Source organism: Trifolium pratense, linkage group LG5 (assembly GCF_020283565.1).
Source record: "Trifolium pratense cultivar HEN17-A07 linkage group LG5, ARS_RC_1.1, whole genome shotgun sequence".
Taxonomy (NCBI): domain Eukaryota; kingdom Viridiplantae; phylum Streptophyta; class Magnoliopsida; order Fabales; family Fabaceae; genus Trifolium; species Trifolium pratense.
Genome location: NC_060063.1, coordinates 8,235,572 through 8,253,129, shown reverse-complemented (window position 1 = coordinate 8,253,129; position 17,558 = coordinate 8,235,572). Strand labels below are relative to the sequence as shown.

At 38.1% G+C, this 17,558-nt stretch overlaps 2 protein-coding genes across 2 annotated transcripts; both read left to right on the top strand.

The window, feature by feature from the left end:
* The first annotated feature begins 5,862 nt into the window (after positions 1–5,862).
* On the top strand, positions 5,863–6,940 carry LOC123885339. The gene is made up of 3 exons (XM_045934612.1): positions 5,863–6,533; positions 6,612–6,682; positions 6,757–6,940. Exons 1-3 carry the CDS (start codon positions 5,948–5,950, stop codon positions 6,862–6,864), a joined length of 765 nt encoding a protein of 254 aa, XP_045790568.1. The 5' UTR covers positions 5,863–5,947; the 3' UTR covers positions 6,865–6,940.
* A 66-nt stretch (positions 6,941–7,006) lies between these two features.
* LOC123885977 lies at positions 7,007–8,649 on the top strand. Its single transcript, XM_045935318.1, has 3 exons — positions 7,007–7,076; positions 7,124–7,269; positions 7,348–8,649. The coding sequence occupies exons 1-3, from the start codon at positions 7,007–7,009 to the stop codon at positions 8,647–8,649; spliced, it is 1,518 nt and encodes a 505-aa protein (XP_045791274.1).
* Positions 8,650–17,558: the final 8,909 nt, after the last annotated feature.

The following is a 17,558-nucleotide window of genomic DNA, read 5'->3' as shown; positions in this document are numbered from 1 at the left end:
GACACATATATGAAACCACAGCCGATTGACTACAATACACAAAGCAAATTGAACAACATGCCATTTTCTTATAACAACAATAATAAAATATACAAACACAACAACACCAAGAACATATCCACATGAATTCCATTCCAAAACTTGACATTTTCCTATGCCAATCTTATTAGTGAGGTGATTTCTAATAAATATGTTAGATTTCAGTACCTTCCAGAGCTTGACATTTTTTTTTTGTTCTTATTTCCACTCAGTTATTCACCAGAACATATCCACATGAATTTCATTCATCTCTTTGGGTAATAACATGTTGCCAGCATAATGTTGCGCAAGAGCTGAAATACATCTTAAACATTTCTTTACAACAACTTCACTTTCAAAAGTACACCTTCCACCGATTTAGAAATCACATCATTGTTGAAATCAAATCACCAATGGTCTCTTTGATTCAAGGACGACATGAAAAAAATAGAATTTAAAATCTGGATACTTGTTATTGATATTAGCACAAAATTCAGCTTGTGAACTATTTTTTTAAAATAAAATGAAAGTGCAGTGACAAAATGAAAGGTTTTTTAAATGCAGGGACTAAAACTCAAATGACCCGTAAATACACGGACCTTTTGCATATTTAAGCCCCAAACGAATTATGTAAACTCTGATTTTGTATAAATTGTAATTGTATAATTTGCTTACTTCATATCCTGCAGGCTGCACTAATACTATGCTGAAATTCTACTCAACTCAAACAATGAAAGTGTTAAAGTTGTTGATTATGAATTGTTGGAAGCACATCTAGAAATTAAGTCTCAAATTTCAAGCTATAATCTTGACATTAGCTTCAGAATTATGTTCAATGTGACTCAAAATTTGCAAACTTAAAAGAACATAAGATCTTTGTGCAAAACTTGTGAAAACAAATAAGTGCAACACATTTGATATGGTTTATAAGCTTCTTAAGTTGGCTTTGGTCTTGCCGATAGCAACTGCAAGCATCAAACATGTTTTTTCAACTATGAAATTTGTGAACGTGTTTTTTTTGCCACACAAATATGTCAGGTTTAGATCTGCCCTTGTACCCGAGAGAACTTGATGCATGCAATGGATTTAAAGAAATGAAAACACAGATAGAAAACTATTCAAGAGAACTTGAAACACAGAATTTGAAGCATGAAGAGAAGAACGATGGTTTTGTTGAACTTAATGATAAAGAGAATGATAAATTTTAGGCTGTTGCCTCGTACTGTTTGAGTGTTACCTCATAGGCAAAGTCAAAGTGGAATTCGTAAGCTTAATAAATTTATTGATGCATTTCCTTGCTTAATTAAAATCAAAAACAAAAACAAACAAATTCAGTTTAGTTTTTTTGGTTTAGTTAATTTTTTTACTTAAAGCAAAAAAAGATCGAGTAATTTTCACTTTGATTTGATTTGTTGGGTTCATCGATTTTGTCCAAATATTTCTGCATACTTAAGTATACTAACCACTTTTTGTTGAAAAAGATGTATAATCAACACTTAGCAACATGGAATTTTTTTTTACAACCCTTAGCAACATGAAATGAAACCTAAAAAACTACTATTTTTGCCACATTTAATTGAATATATGATTTCTTTTTTGACAAAAATTGAAAATATGAATTTATATGAATTAATGAAACATTTAATTTCATAATTAAAAAAAAAAATTGCAACTATTCTTTGAACTCTAAGGTGTTTCATGTCTTAGATTAAGTATCATCCCGTCTACCTTAAATTCTTTTTAATAAAAGTTAATATAAAAATGAATTTGAATATATTTTTTAACGGAATTATTTAGGATCAAATTAATTATTTAGGAGTATAATAACATTTGAATTTTTTTTCTAGAAAACACATTTACATTTCTTTTTTACCAAAAGTCATTTAAAATTTGAAATTGAATTGACTAATTAAAAACTATCCGTGACTTATTAAGTTTAGGATATTTCACTATTATATTCTTATTGCATCTGAATAGTTTTTTCCTTAAAAAAATCAGAAGAATCATGTAGTGTTTTTTTTTAAGAATCGTGTAGAGTTTGACATGTAGAAGTATATGATTAGTACGTTGATAGAGAGTTAAAAAAATTTGCATTAGAAGTCAAAAAAAAAATCATTGATTATTTTGATTATGTATAGAAAAACTGACAATTTGAAACAAAAAAAAATTGAGAAGATCTGATTTTCGTTCCTTTAATTCATGATTATGAATAATTAATTGAGAATTGTGACATTTATTGTAGATTAATTTTTAATAAATGTCCATTATTTAAGTTGAAAAAATTATGGTAGGAGAAGTCAAGTCAAAATTATGGGACATAACTAAGTGTTTTTAATTTATAATCATATTCAAAATTCACATGTATTTGAATTACAAAATTGGTCTCAATTTTACTCTTTGTTCAATTATTCGGTAGAGTAAATCTTGTGACAAAAGAAATAAAACATTCTGATTTTTTTTTTTTACAAAAAAAAGAGTAATTCATTCTAAGTTAATCATCTTAGAGAAGAATAAAAACAAATTTTTATTTTCTAACAAAAGATTTATCTGCATTAATTTATCTATATTTTCCTCTAACATGTCTCAAAAGTCTTTAATCCATTTTAATCTCATTGTTGTGATCATTATTCTACAACCATATAAAAATAAAAATAACATTAAAACCGAACTCAAAACAAAAATTCAAATAAAAAATATAATCTAATGAGAAACAATCGCATCCATTCAAATGACACATTAATGTCACATAGAAGCAAAGCTAATAAACCACATTCACATTATAAAAGAAAAATCACTTTCGTATCACACAAATTATAAAATGCGCCGATGTCCAAAGAGTTTCCAAAGGAAAAATTAGTGGTGGTATATGTCCGGTAATCAATATTAGACCACACTTACATATTAGTCTTCACAATATAATTTGATATAATTTGATTTTACTATTTCATTAGTAAAAAACATGATATTAGTGAACATCTTACATTAAAATAAATAGGATATAACAACATGACCATATGGTTTTGAACAACAAAACGTTTTATAACCTTTGCCAAGACTACAAACCTTTAAAGAAAGATTATAATATATGATCAAATATTTCTTTCCAAAAGCTAATGAACCTGCATAAAAATTTGAATAAAAGAATGGTGAAACAAAAGAAAGGATAATTGAGAAAAAGAAATATTTGAAATTTAAAAAATGCAAATTCATGCCAATATATAAATTAAAATGAGAAACAATTAAAAAGAAGAGAGATGTGTCAAAAAAAAAAAAGCAAGAAGAAAAACTTGAGGCAGTGAGCATCAACATGATTTAATTTGTTGAATAAAACTTTATAGGAGACTCATTATTTATAGATGTAAAATAATAACATAAAAGGTAGTAGTAATAATAATAATAATAATAATAATAATAATAATAATAATAATAATAATAATAATAATAGTAATAATAATATAAAAAAGTACAATAAAAAAGTATAACAACAATGGGATTTTAAAATAGTGGTTGTTGTAGAAAATTAATTGATTGATATACCTTTATATAGAGAGATATATGAAAGACGGTTTTAGAGATGCATCACAATATTAAATAAAATTTTGTGTAGTTGTTTACGTTGGAATTTGGTAAACAACCGCTAGTTTAAGTATTTAAACTCGCGAGATCAACTAGTAAATCTCAGGACAATTTTGTGTTTGTTCGTTTCAAGAAAACTGTTTGAAGGTTCGTTTGAATAAGGAAACGAACACTTAGGAATTAAAATATTTTAAAGCATACAAGAGAAACTAATTCGAATCGCCTCGAAGTAGCAGTTTCTCAAGCAAGTATCTGGATTCAGACTTAGAAAAAATTACTGGAAAACAAATTGCATTGCATTGAATGAAAAACAATTACAAATAAAGATGGTTCACAAAACATACATTTCTCCTTCGAATTCCGTTCGTTCGATCGCTGAGTACTTAGAATTTTTAGAGAGAATGTTTGTATAAATTTTGTGACCCTTGTTCAGAATGAAAAACTACTATAAATACTACTACTAAGTGGTAACTGTTTCTTGATCATCTGGACGCTCCTTCATTTGCCACGTCGACCACGTTCTCCACTTTCATCTTTCATTTCTTCAGCGCGCGCCAAGACCTTTTGGGCCGTTCGTTGTTTCTTTTTTGGGCTTGGCCCAACTATCTCTCGATTCGATTTTGCGCTTTCGATAGCTTCCTGGCAGAACCAAAATTGGGCGCATTATCCATATCTTTCGAAGCGCTTTTTGGCTTCGATCTAGCTGGCTTTCGACGCCACTTTTGAAAGTTTCATTTTGACAATATCACCTCCAAATAAATATTGGACCCACCAATTATATTTAATTGATAAATACCAAATTTATATCCAACAAATTGCCCCCCAAAAATGCCATTTTCGACTGTGTCTATCGAAAGAGGAAGTGGCGTTTTTGAAAGTATTAATGGATATCTTTCTTTTCCATTTATCTCTCCTATCGTTTAGGCTGCCATTCAAAACTTTGGATTGGCTCCAAAACTTGTTTTGTTTTTTTTTTTTTTTTTTTTGTCACCTGTCAAGGGGTTTGGACACTTGTCAACATAAGAAGTTGAAAAACTTTGCTATTTTCCTCAATCTGTGTGCCTCTATAAATAGCCAGATTCTTCCTTTATTGCGTTTTTCTCCAGTTTTTGCTCTGTCAACTGTTCATCTTCTTCTTCATCTTCTGCGATTCTTTCTTGAATTCTTGCTTTCAAAAGACTTCTTGTTCTCACCTTTCTGCTTATCACCCAGTCATCAACTTTCTTTTCACTCGGATTTTCCTCAACCGTTGCAAACAACCTGTGATTCCCAAATTTAACCCTAATCACCATTCTTTCACGCCATCTTTATACCTTCATCAATGGCGTCAGATTCAGGTGTCAGAAAATTCCTTCCTTACGCCGGTAAGTGGACCGCCGCCACTCTTTCTTCTTACGATGAGGATGTGGTTCCAGAACCATCGTTGCGTCTGGACTTGCAAAAGTTTTGGGAAAGTCAATTAATCTTTCCTTATTCTGTTGATAACCTTGTGCATGCGTTTGGGGGACCCAAACCAAGTGATAAAAGCCGTAATTCCAAGGTTCTGTCTATCTTTCCTGTTTATAAACCTTGTGCTCCTAGGGTTTTCATTAGTGAACCCTATAATTTTAGCTATATCAAGGCGCCTAACAGAGTGTTTCGATCGGCTCCTTCTTTGAATGACCAATATCTTGGCTGGTTAGACAGGGTACAACGTGATAAGGCTGATATTTGGCAAGCCTGTGGTATTTATGACCTTATTCAGCTCTCTCGGACAGGCCTTAAATACCAGCAAGAGATGATTATTGCTGCTTTACACTTCTTTGAGTCTTCCACCAACACTTTCCACTTCGAATGTGGCATGATGACTCCTACACTGCTGGATGTTGCTGCCATTACTGGCTTATCGCCTCTTGGCGACACTTACGATCCTTGCAAAGCTTCCGACACCATCAAATTCGACTTTCGAAACAAGTCTTACTCTAAATACATCGTGGAGAATCGAAAGACTAGTGATGAAGTAAGTGACGAAGAACACATCGCTTTCTTAACCTTATGGCTATCGCAGTATGTCTTCTGCACTCAATCTCTCCAAGTAGCCAAGAAATTCATCCCTATGGCTATTCAATTACATGAGTGCCAGCAATTCAACTTCGCTCGGCTTATTCTTGGATGTCTTTATGAATCCATGAGGGATGCTTGTGAACACCTTAAGAGAACAGGCGATGGATCTACCTTTTTAGGTGCTGGCCCCTTTTGGTTGCTGCAATTATGGCTAACTGCCACTTTTCACGCTGAACTTGACCTTTTCTTGCCTGAGCCATACTATGAGGAATCAAGAACACGTCGAGTCGAAGGCACGAGGTTGGCGAGAATGGTGCCTAGGGAAAGAGGCCTTGGTTATGATGTGGCTTTCCAACAGTATTTTAATACTTTCCTCAGCCTGAAGAAGTTCAAGCCTAGCTTTGCTCCCTTTGTGGATAGGCCACTTGGTCCTCCTTGGTTTACTCACAGATTTCCTTCTCCACCAGAATTTGAGATGGTAACCAACAGCATTTGGAATGCTTACTTGATGCCTACAGTCTTGTCTTGTCGAATTGGCTTGACCTCTGGAGATTTTGGGTTAGTTGGCTACTTCCCAAACCTGGTGTCTCGCCAATTTGGCTTAACTCAAATACTCCCTAAGAGCATATACTTGGAAGAGAGGGAGGTTTGTTTAGGCAAGCATGGCATGACAGAACCACAGTTCCATTCATTCTTGAACCACTTCAATCAGCCTTCTTATGAGCTTACCCCATTCGACTTCGCTCCCTCACATGCCTGCACTAGGGAATTTTTTACCTGGTGGTCTCGACACTATGAAGGACGCCTGGTTGACAAGACTGCCTTACTCACTGCTATCTCTAATGGGTTCGACTCATCTATTTTGAACAAGATTAAGTCGAAATTGAACGCCAGAGGTATTCTTTTAGTTTTACTTTTACTTGCATCATTTTTACCTTGCGTGCTTTTCTCTTATGCGCACTTCTTCGATGCAGGGAGTAAGTCGAAGGCAGGTTCCAGCGACTCTAGCAAGCCTCTTCCTCCACCATCTAAGGTTGAACTACAGGTAGGCTTTTATCTTCTTGTGGCTTCTCACACTTCTGTAAGATTTCTATGTTAACTTTGATATGCCCTTCCTAGATTGCTTCACGCAAGAGGCCTCATTCAACTGAAACTCCTTCTGTTTCGAAAAAACAAAAGCCTGTTCCAGCCACTTGTTCGAGTGCTCCAGATAAGGTACTTATCTAGCAAAAGACTTTTCTCTTCTTTTCCTTACCTGCGAACTTACGGAGTTGTGGCTTGCAGGATATTCCTGTTCTCTCGACCATCCCCGAACAGACTACCGTTGTTACTACTCAAGATCTTTCTCTCAGTGCTGAACCCATTACTGATGAGAAAAAGAAAAAGAAGAAGAAGAAGAAAGAACGCCAACCCACCCAAGAAAGTACTCCTGAGCGCAAGTCCTCTGAGATTGAGGCACAACCTGATACTCTGGCATCACCTGAAGATCCTCCTTTGGAACAATCGGAGAGGAAGAAAAAGAAGAAAAAGAAGCAGAAAAAATCTCCTGCTGCAACTACTGTTGTCGAGGCTTCTGCTACTGCAAAAGAAACAACTTCACAACCTGAAGCTTCTGCTACCCCTCAAACCCAAGTAAGCCATTCTTATTTCTTGTTACTTCTCCAGCTTTTGGCTGTGTTACTCATTCTTTCATGGTTTTATTTGTTTCAGCCACAAAACTCTGCTCAAGTTATTTCTCAGGATGAGCCTACTCCTAGCAAAGCGGCGGAGGGGGTGGTCGAAGGACCAAGCGATGCACATCCTGAAGATGTTGCAGAAAAAATCCCATCTCCTCAGCCTGTCGGAACGACCATTCTTGCTGAAACCTCACCACCGCCCAAGGCTCCTGGCTCGCCTCACCGCGCTTTCGAAGATGACAACCTTAAGCCTGACAATGAAGAAGACCAACTCGATCAAAGCTTACCACAACAGAATCCTTCGACAAATCCTGCCCAAGTATTGGCTGATAATGATCCTCCAACCAACTTTCAAGCTGACCCCATTGCTAATACTGAACAAAGGCCAACAGTTGATGGCGAGCACTCCACTACCAATCAACCACAACCAAGTGGGTCAAACCATGAGTCTAGTTCACCCAGTGCTGGCACTTTCGACTCTGAAGATGGGAACTCCTATATTGGTGATTCACTTGGTGAAGAGGGAACTTCCGTGTCGAAGCCATTTCCTACTGTTGTCCTGCCAGCTGAACTTGCTAAAGAGTTAAAAGATTTGACTCCCGTAGATGCACTTAGCAAGCTTTTATCAAGCTATGGCACCTCTAGCTCCGCTGTTGAGGACACAAAGGGTAGGGAAGATGTACTTGAGCAAGAACAGTTTGAGCATGAAATCAGGTTCAGGAGAGAAATTCTTAATGGGGATATGCTGGGCTTGCTTGAGCGTGACTCTTCTATATATTACAACATCAAAGCTCTTTTTCGCAAGCTGCAGAACCCAAGGACTGACGAAGCCATGTTCCTTCTAGTGACTCAGGCTGAAACCTTTTTAGAACAATTCGTTAGTCAATCTCAGCTCCTAACCAGGACTAGCAGCCTTTTGACATCTCTGCTTGCCACCCAGCAACACCATTTCGAGCAAGCTAATAGTTGCAATGCAGAGGTCACAACTATCAAGGCTGCCTCTGATGAAGCTCTTGAGCAACTTGTGGCTTGTGAGAACAATATTGCTCAATGGCAATCTGAAATCGAAGCGCTAAAGGCAAAGATTCGACAAGAGGAGGCTAAGATGGAAAAGCTAGCTGCAGTGGCTATTGAAGCACAAAAAGTTAAGCTTGATGAGCTAGCACGTGAAGGTATCCAACACTACAGTGATGGTCTAGCTGTCCAGAAGCGAGTTGAGCACCTTGCTAGTGATAAGGAAATGCTACAACGTAAACTGGCGTCCATTCGAACTCAGTATTACCAATTTCAAGCGGCCAATCGAAAGCCTCCTTCAACATCCCAACAACAACCTTGACTTTATAAATTTTCCTTTTAGTCTCAAGTTTTTTTTTTTCTTTTGGATGTCGTAATTGTAAATCTTTTAACACTAGCAACTGTCAAACAATTTCGTACATGCCTTTTGAATGCATGCCTGTTTTGGCTTTTTAATGCTGCATGTTCATATATTGGCTGAGTATTTTATTCCTTTGTTGTTGTTTGCCTTCCTTCTTTTGGGCCACTTTCCCAAGCCTTATTAATGGCACTTTGTAAGGAATGAAGCGAACATGTTCCCAAAGCAGTCAACATAATTAACTACATGGCTTTGAGCATTAATGCAATGGCATTTCCTATGCAAACTGACCGTGGTTAGTTGTAACTGCCTAGCTATTAACGCGTATTAATCCTTCTATAAATACCCACGCCTTGCAACTCTTTTGTTCAGCACTTTGCACCAATTAACGCATCAACACCTCTCCACAAAGAATGGATAACAAGAAAGATCTTCCTTCCTCTACCCCGGGCTCAAGCACACCACGTCCTCTTGGAAGGGGACGAATCAAGATTCCAGCTTCCAAACCTCCACGCACTAGAATCCTTCGCCCTAGGCCGGCACCAGCCAAGGTAGTAGAAACCATCATTCTCTCTTCTGATTCTTCAAGCTCTAGTTCAGATGATGAAGATGAGGATTACCTTGAGTTCCTCAGTACCCTAGAGCCTGATGAAGAATACCCAGGAACTCCAACTCCTTCTTCTGAGGATGAAGACTCTCAGATCTCAGAACTTTCCAATTCTGATTCAAAGGATGAGGGAACTCGGGTTCAGGGTAAACCCTAAGTGTTTATCTTTCAACATTCAACCATTTCTTGTATTTTCTTGAACATTCTTGAATGATTGGTTGTATTGTTGATTTTATATGAAATAAAACTTGATTATTGGCATTTTCTTTTACCATCTTGCAAATTTTATCCTTGCGTTATTCATTTTTTATGGTTATTTCTTGCAACATTGGCTTGTATTTCTTTAAATATTTGCCATTCATGTTGACTGAACGTTTCTCAGGAGTTAACTCTTCAATCTCATAAGCTCCATTTGACAAAACTTGAGAAATCTTAAATGGTCCTTCCCAATTGGGTGACCATTTTCCAAAGACTCGATCTCGTCTGTCCATGGGGAGGATGACTTTCCAAACTAAGTCTCCTACGTCAAAGAGTTTGGATTTAACCCTTTTGTTATATGCTCTAGCAATTCGTTCTTTTTGTCGAATCAAAGCATCTAACGCCTGCAACCTTTCCTCATCCACGTCTGTTAATTCATCTAACATTATGTTCTCATAGTGATCAGGAGGTAGTTCCCATTGCCTTTGTACTCGAATCGACTGCATCATTATTTCAACAGGTAACACGGCATCGTGACCATATGTTAGTCGAAAAGGTGTCGAACCTGTTGACTCTTTAGGAGAATTCCTACATGCCCATAGGACTTGGTCCAGGGTCTTATGCCAATTCTTTGGTTTTTGGGCAACGTGCTTTTTAATTAAACTAATTATAACCTTGTTGGCTGCTTCAACTTGGCCATTCGCTTGAGCATAATAAGGCGTCGAAGTCATTAGCTTAAAACCTGATTGTTCAGCAAAATCTTGCATCTTTCGACCAACAAACACCGTTCCTTGGTCAGTAGTGATCGTCTCAGGAAGCCCAAACCTATAAATAATATGGTCTTGGATAAAACTGATCACTGTTTCCTGATCCACGTTTGTTAGGGCCACAGCCTCTATCCATTTGGTAAAATAATCAATCCCAACTAGTATATAGCGCTGGTTCTTGGATGACGCGGGCCTTATCTCACCAATTAAATCTAAAGCCCACCCTCTGAAAGGCCAAGGTTTGATAATCGAATGCAACTCACTGGCAGGAACGCGTTGTATCCCTGCGTGTTTTTGACACTCTTGACAACCTTTCGCATATTCTATGCAGTCCTTAAGCATGGAAGGCCAATACAAGCCTTGTCGAAACAAAAGCCATTTCATTTTATGGCCTGCTTGATGGGCACCGCAGGCTCCACTATGGGCGTTTGACATTGCTACATACGCTTCGTTTTCATTTAGGCATTTCAACAAAACCCCTTCAGGAGTCTTCTTAAATAGTTCATTTCCCATGATTGTGTAATTCAAGGCTCTATACTTAACCTTCCTATCGGCTGTACCTGTTGGATTTTCTATGTATTTAACAATGGGTTGTCTCCAATCCGTGTCAGCCAAATTGTCAATCACGAAGACTTCAGTCATTGCTTCATCAAAGTGTGCATCAGCCCTTTCGGACTCCCTTTCGCCATTTGGTTCATTTGCCCCCAGCTGATGGGGTATTACCTCACTTGAGATTAGTTTCTCTTTAATTTCAACTATCTCATCTAATTTTTTCCTTGTTACTTTATAACCAGAAGCTATTTGGGCTAAGTCATTTGCTTCTTGGTTTTCGATCCGAGGCACGTGTTGAATGTCACACGAATCAAATCGTTTTAGTAACGAGAAGGCAATGACAAAGTATTTCATCAAATGTTCTTGAATGCATTTGTATTCCTTTGTCAATTGTTTTATTACTAACTCAGAATCTCCTCTGATTTTAACATGTTTTGCCCCTAAGTCCAAAATAATCTTTAGACCTACAATTAAAGCCTCGTACTCGGCTTCATTATTGGAGCATGTTCCATTAATTTTGTACTTAAATTTTGTTGGAATCTTTAAAGGAGAAATGATTAAGATTCCAACTCCTGTACCATGTTTGTGCTTCGAGCCATCGAAGTACAACATCCAAGGTTCATGTTCTACATATGTTATTGAGGTCTCAGTCACCGAGTGGTCAACAAGAAAATCAGCCACTACTTGACCCTTTACAGCCCTCAGGGGTTGGTAAGTCAATGAATATTCAGTTAAAGCTAAAGCCCATTTCCCAATTCGACTATGCAAAATTGGTTTTAACAACATATGCTTAATGATGTCAAAATGAGAATAAACATAAACATGAACTGGTTTGATATATTGCTTAAGTTTGGTACAAGAGAAATACAAACATAGACAAAGCTTTTCAATTGGACTATATCTAGTCTCAGCATCATTCAAGATTCTACTTAGATAGTAAATAGCCTTTTCTACGCCATTTTCATCCTCTTGTGCGAGCATGCTTCCAATAGTCGAATCTGATGCTGCGATGTACAACTTCATTGCTTTGTTTCGAATAGGAGGCATTAAAGTTGGAGGCTTCGACAAGTATGCCTTAATATCATCAAATGCCTTTTGTTGTTCCATTCCCCATTCAAATACATCACCTTTCTTGAGCCTCAGCAGTGGAGAAAAAGGTTGAGCTTTACCACTTAGGTTTGATATAAACCTTCTCAAGAAATTGACCTTTCCTAGCAAAGATTGAAGCTGTTTCTTCGTTCCTGGAGGTTCTGTCTCCATGATAGCCTTTGTCTTATTTTGGTTAATTTCTATGCCCTTCTTATGCACAACAAAGCCAAGGAAATCTCCTGCATGTACACAAAAAGCACATTTCAGTGGATTCATTTTTAATCCACATTTTCTCATTCTTTCGAACGATTTTTTAAGATGTTCGATATGTTCATCCTGGGAAGCGGATTTCACAACAATATCATCAATATAAACCTGCATAAATATTTCGATAAAGTCATGAAAAATTAAGTTCATGGCTCTTTGGTATGTTGCTCCAGCATTTTTTAATCCAAAAGGCATCACTACCCACTCATAGGTGCCTAAAGCACCAGGGCAACGAAATGCGGTTTTTGGCACATCATCTTCATCAATAAAGATTTGATTATAACCTGAATAGCCATCTAACATACTCAAATATTCATGCCCTGCTGCTGAATCAACTAACATTTCGGCTACAGGCATGGAATATTCATCCTTAGGTGTAGCATTATTCAAGTCTCTAAAGTCTATGCAAACCCTAAGTGATCCATTTTTCTTAATAACAGGAACAATGTTAGCTAACCATTCCACATACCTGGTTGTTCGAATGAACTTGCATTTGAGCAACCTTTCAATTTCTGCTTTGATCTTTGTCATGATTTCCGGTGCAAACCTCCTTGGAAGCTGCTTTACAGGTTTCTTATCTGGTCGAAGGGGTAGCCTATGCTCCACAAGATTTCTGCTTAACCCAGGCATTTCGTTATAGTCCCATGCAAAGCAGTCTCTGTATTTCTTAAGCAACTCGACCATTTTTTCTCTCAAGGTTGGGTCTATATTGGCACTAATGTAAGTTGGCCTTTTAACAGAGCCATCTCCAATATCAACCTCCTGCAAAGGGTCTTGGGCTTGCATTCTCTGAATCGAACTATGTGGATCTTTCTCAAAACCCAAAGGCTCATCATCATAGATGCAATCTAACCTTTGCTTCTTCCCATCATTTACTTCACTAGCCTCCAAGGCCAGTTCGTTCCTTAAGTCATCATTGGCTTCGACAGCCATATTTTCTTGAACATTAATGGCCTCAAGAGCCATTTTGATTCTATTCTCGGCTGCGTAAGCCGTAATTCGATCCCATGCTGGGGACTCAATCATCAAACTCATCATGGTTGACCCATCCAGACACTGGTGGGTATGCATCCTCACACAAGGGTTTCTCTATGTCTTCCCTTTCCCAACAAAAGCCATGGGTTGGATGCAACTTAACTGAGTGGTATACATTTTTTGATACCACTTCATTTGGATCGAAGGCAGCATCTTGCTCACCACAAGGAGCAATCGAGGCCAGGTTTTTGTCGAAATTCTGTAAAGTCACAGTGCTTGTCTCTGAAACATATGCACTCTGATCTGCTTCTACGTTCTCGACTAAACCATCTTCTCTCCAGATGATTAATCTTTGGTGCATGGTTGAGGGAACAGCTCCAACACCATGTATCCATTCTCTACCTAATAACAGATTGTAATTAGGCTTGGCAGCTATGACCATAAACAAGGTCTTTCGAACTGTACTACCAACACAAACTTCCAACTGCACTGCCCCCAGGGAATGACCAGTTTTTTCTTCATAGTTGGCCAACACCACATTGTGGGAATGAAGGTCTGTGTCATAGAGACCTAATTTCTTCAACATGAAGTGAGGCATGATGTTCACCACAGCTCCTCCATCCACTAAGACTTTATTGATTCCCACATTATTGACTTTTGCCCTAATGAACAAAGCCTTCAAGTGGTTCTGCATTCCCAGATCTGGCTTTTCGAAGACAGCTTTTTGCTCTTCGACACAACCATTTTGCATAACATAATAACACATTGGCTTATGATCAGCCAAATTGAGGGCTTCGAAGTCCTCTTCCAGCTCATTGACTTCAGTAGGTATATCATATTCCAGTGGCAGAATCGACACCACATTGACCATGACATCAAAATCAGACCCCTCATCCAGGAGATCATCATCCTCCATGTCATCCACATCTTCTGCCCCTCCTTGGGCATTTTCAGCTATTGGCTCTTCCAATATTATGGAAAGCCTCTCCTTTACTGGCCTCTTGGCCATTTCAACCTTTTCAACCTTCTGGGTTGCTACAGCCTTGCCCCCAGCCTCAGCCTCTTTTGCTGTCAACTTTTGTTTCCTCTGGAACCTTCGCCACTGAGTGCGGGTCATAGGATTCTTTCCCTTATAGTTATTTCTATAAGAGTATTTGTTGACTTCAGTGGCAGCATTCACTGTTTCCTTCCCAGCTACCACTTTTGAACCCTTGGGTTCAGATACAATGTTCACATTAACATTGCTAGAGCTTCCATTTTCCATCATCCTTCGATTAAAAGTGACGTACTGTCCACTCACCCATTGGTTAACAGGTGCTCTCCCAGATGGTTTGAAAGTGTTTTGGGGGCCTAGCCTCTGATGGATCGAAAGGCCTTTGGTAATAGGCTTTCCCCAGTTGGCCCCTTTGTAAGGCCAAGCTTTTTGATTTGGCCTAGATTTTGGCCATTTTCTCTTGTTTTCAGCATAAGGTACAACACTTTGAAGGCCTGCAGTAGCCTCTTTGTCACACACAGCACTGCATCTAGGGCAAAGCATCACTTCAGCATTCTTCAGCTTGCACCTATTTAGGAAGTCCACCAATTCTTCCTCAGCATTGGGGTACACCTCACGTACCCTCTTTTCATACTCCTCTTCAGGCACAGCCTTGATTGGAGCAGCAGCGTCTATCACTTCAACCATGTTGCAGTCATAGACTTCGACATAGGTAGCGTCTGCAGGTGGCAAGGGATCTGAATCTACCTTCATTGGAGGCTTTGCCTTATCAGCATACTTCAGCCTTCCTTCATTCAGCGCTTTTTGCACCAAATCCCTGAAAACAACACATTGATAAGTTTTATGTCCCAAATAATTATGAAACTTACAATAACCTCTTTTCTTTCTTTGTTCTATTGGTGGTATTTTCATATCTTTTGGCACAATAATTTGGCCGTCAGTCACCAATAAATCAAAAATCTCATCACATTTAGTAATGTCGAAAGTATAAGTCTTTGTAACAAACTTATCATTTTTTGGTTCGATAGGATTTTTTCCATTCGACGGCCTCAACAATTTGCAAGTGTAAGGAGGCCCAGGCTTTAATTCAGCCACATTAATATCACTATCATCGAAATCTAAGTATTCATCACTCATTTCATAATCAATTTCATTATCATAGGAATCAACAAAACCTATTTCTTTCTTTTTCTGAAACTTAGAATTTCTAACTTTTTCAGCTTTTAACCTTTCGATTTGTCTCACTCTGTCAGCCAACTGTGACATGTCTCGAAGGTATTGGGTATCCAATTTCTTTCGAATTGAATAATCTAACCCACCAGCAGCCATCTCCACTAGTTCGTGTTCAGGCACTTGAGTAAAGCACCTGGCTTTCAGCAAACGAAACCTATTTAAATAGTCATCAATTGACTCTTGGTTTTTCCTTTTTACACTGGCTAACTCTTTCAGACTTATCTTGGTTTGGCCCATATAAAATTGCTCGTGGAAAATCCTTTCCAATTGGGCCCAACTATTGATCGAATTGGGAGGCAAAGTTGTAAACCAAGTAAATGCATTCTTGGTAAGCGAATTAGGAAAATACTTCATTCGCAAATTTTCATTATTCGCCAAATTCCCAGACTCAGCTAGATACCTGGCAATATGTTCTACGGTTGACTCATTAGTGTCCCCGGCAAACTTAGTATATTTTGGGACTTTCCAACCTCTTGGTAACTCGGTTTGCAGCACATATTCAGTGAAGGCAGAGACAAAGTTTGGCCTTCGACAACCCGTGTTTAGGCCGTTTTGGGCCAAAATTGTTTCGACCATGTTAGCCAAATTGTGTTGGCCAAGCAAATTATTGTTTTGCACCTCTCGCACTACCTCGTCAGGATCCTGGTTCCTCCTAACCATTACCACTGGAGGGTTCTGATGTACCACTTGTGGATTTGGGTTCATAACAGGAGGGTTTTGATTTACTAATTGAGGCATTTGATTAACCTCGTGAGGATAATAGGTTTCCTCTTGTACAACTGGTGTAGGTGTTGGGTTAGGAACTGTTTCAGTAGCCACATAGGTTGGCCTTTGCTGCACTGGAGTCGAAGACATTGCAGGTAGTATTACTTGTGGAGTAATGGGATTTACTCTAGGAGGTGGTGGGGGTGTCCCAAAAAAATCTGCAATTCGACTCATTTGAAATGCCAACATTTGATAACTCTCGTTGGTATTCTGAATTAATGGATTAAACACAGTACCCATTTGTTGTGTTAAGAGATTAACCATTTCATGGTTGCTCTCATCCATTTGTTGTCTCAAAGACAACACAGATGCAGTCGTTAAGGGTGTAGGAGTTACCCTTGACGAAGTATACCTATCAGATTCGAAACTTGGCATCCCTAAACCAAGTGTAGGGGGAGGCCCATACATAAAACCCTGACCTGATGGTGGTTTCGAACGTCCAAAACCAGCAGTTACGGACGGAATTGCCATAGTTGGAATTGGCAAAGTTGGAATAACATCATGCACAGTCGAAATGGTTGGACTGGAGAATATTGGAACATTCACTAACTCAGATGTTACCAAACTTTGTGGAGGTGGATCAACTCCACCACTCGAACTTGCTTCGCTACTCATCGCACTAGAACTTGGAGTTTTACTAGGATTAGATCTCTGAGTAGTTTTAACCATAACCTAACTTATCATGAGTTATATGCAAGTAACAAGTTTTTTATTCCACAATATAAAAATAAACACAACTTTAACAAACACAAAACCAGTCCCACTGGGCGTGCCAATTTGTTTACGTTGGAATTTGGTAAACAACCGCTAGTTTAAGTATTTAAACTCGCGAGATCAACTAGTAAATCTCAGGACAATTTTGTGTTTGTTCGTTTCAAGAAAACTGTTTGAAGGTTCGTTTGAATAAGGAAACGAACACTTAGGAATTAAAATATTTTAAAGCATACAAGAGAAACTAATTCGAATCGCCTCGAAGTAGCAGTTTCTCAAGCAAGTATCTGGATTCAGACTTAGAAAAAATTACTGGAAAACAAATTGCATTGCATTGAATGAAAAACAATTACAAATAAAGATGGTTCACAAAACATACATTTCTCCTTCGAATTCCGTTCGTTCGATCGCTGAGTACTTAGAATTTTTAGAGAGAATGTTTGTATAAATTTTGTGACCCTTGTTCAGAATGAAAAACTACTATAAATACTACTACTAAGTGGTAACTGTTTCTTGATCATCTGGACGCTCCTTCATTTGCCACGTCGACCACGTTCTCCACTTTCATCTTTCATTTCTTCAGCGCGCGCCAAGACCTTTTGGGCCGTTCGTTGTTTCTTTTTTGGGCTTGGCCCAACTATCTCTCGATTCGATTTTGCGCTTTCGATAGCTTCCTGGCAGAACCAAAATTGGGCGCATTATCCATATCTTTCGA

Bases quoted from the DNA above. Each gene is read 5' to 3' on its own strand.
- LOC123885339 (XM_045934612.1), top strand. From the start codon at position 5,948: ATGGTGCCTAGGGAAAGAGGCCTTGGTTATGATGTGGCTTTCCAACAG. The intron at 6,534-6,611 runs GTATTCTTTTAG...TCTTCGATGCAG, and splicing joins GTCGAAATTGAACGCCAGAG to GGAGTAAGTCGAAGGCAGGT. The intron at 6,683-6,756 runs GTAGGCTTTTAT...TGCCCTTCCTAG, and splicing joins CATCTAAGGTTGAACTACAG to ATTGCTTCACGCAAGAGGCC.
- LOC123885977 (XM_045935318.1), top strand. From the start codon at position 7,007: ATGAGAAAAAGAAAAAGAAGAAGAAGAAGAAAGAACGCCAACCCACCC. The intron at 7,077-7,123 runs GTCCTCTGAGAT...CATCACCTGAAG, and splicing joins GAAAGTACTCCTGAGCGCAA to ATCCTCCTTTGGAACAATCG. The intron at 7,270-7,347 runs GTAAGCCATTCT...TATTTGTTTCAG, and splicing joins CTGCTACCCCTCAAACCCAA to CCACAAAACTCTGCTCAAGT.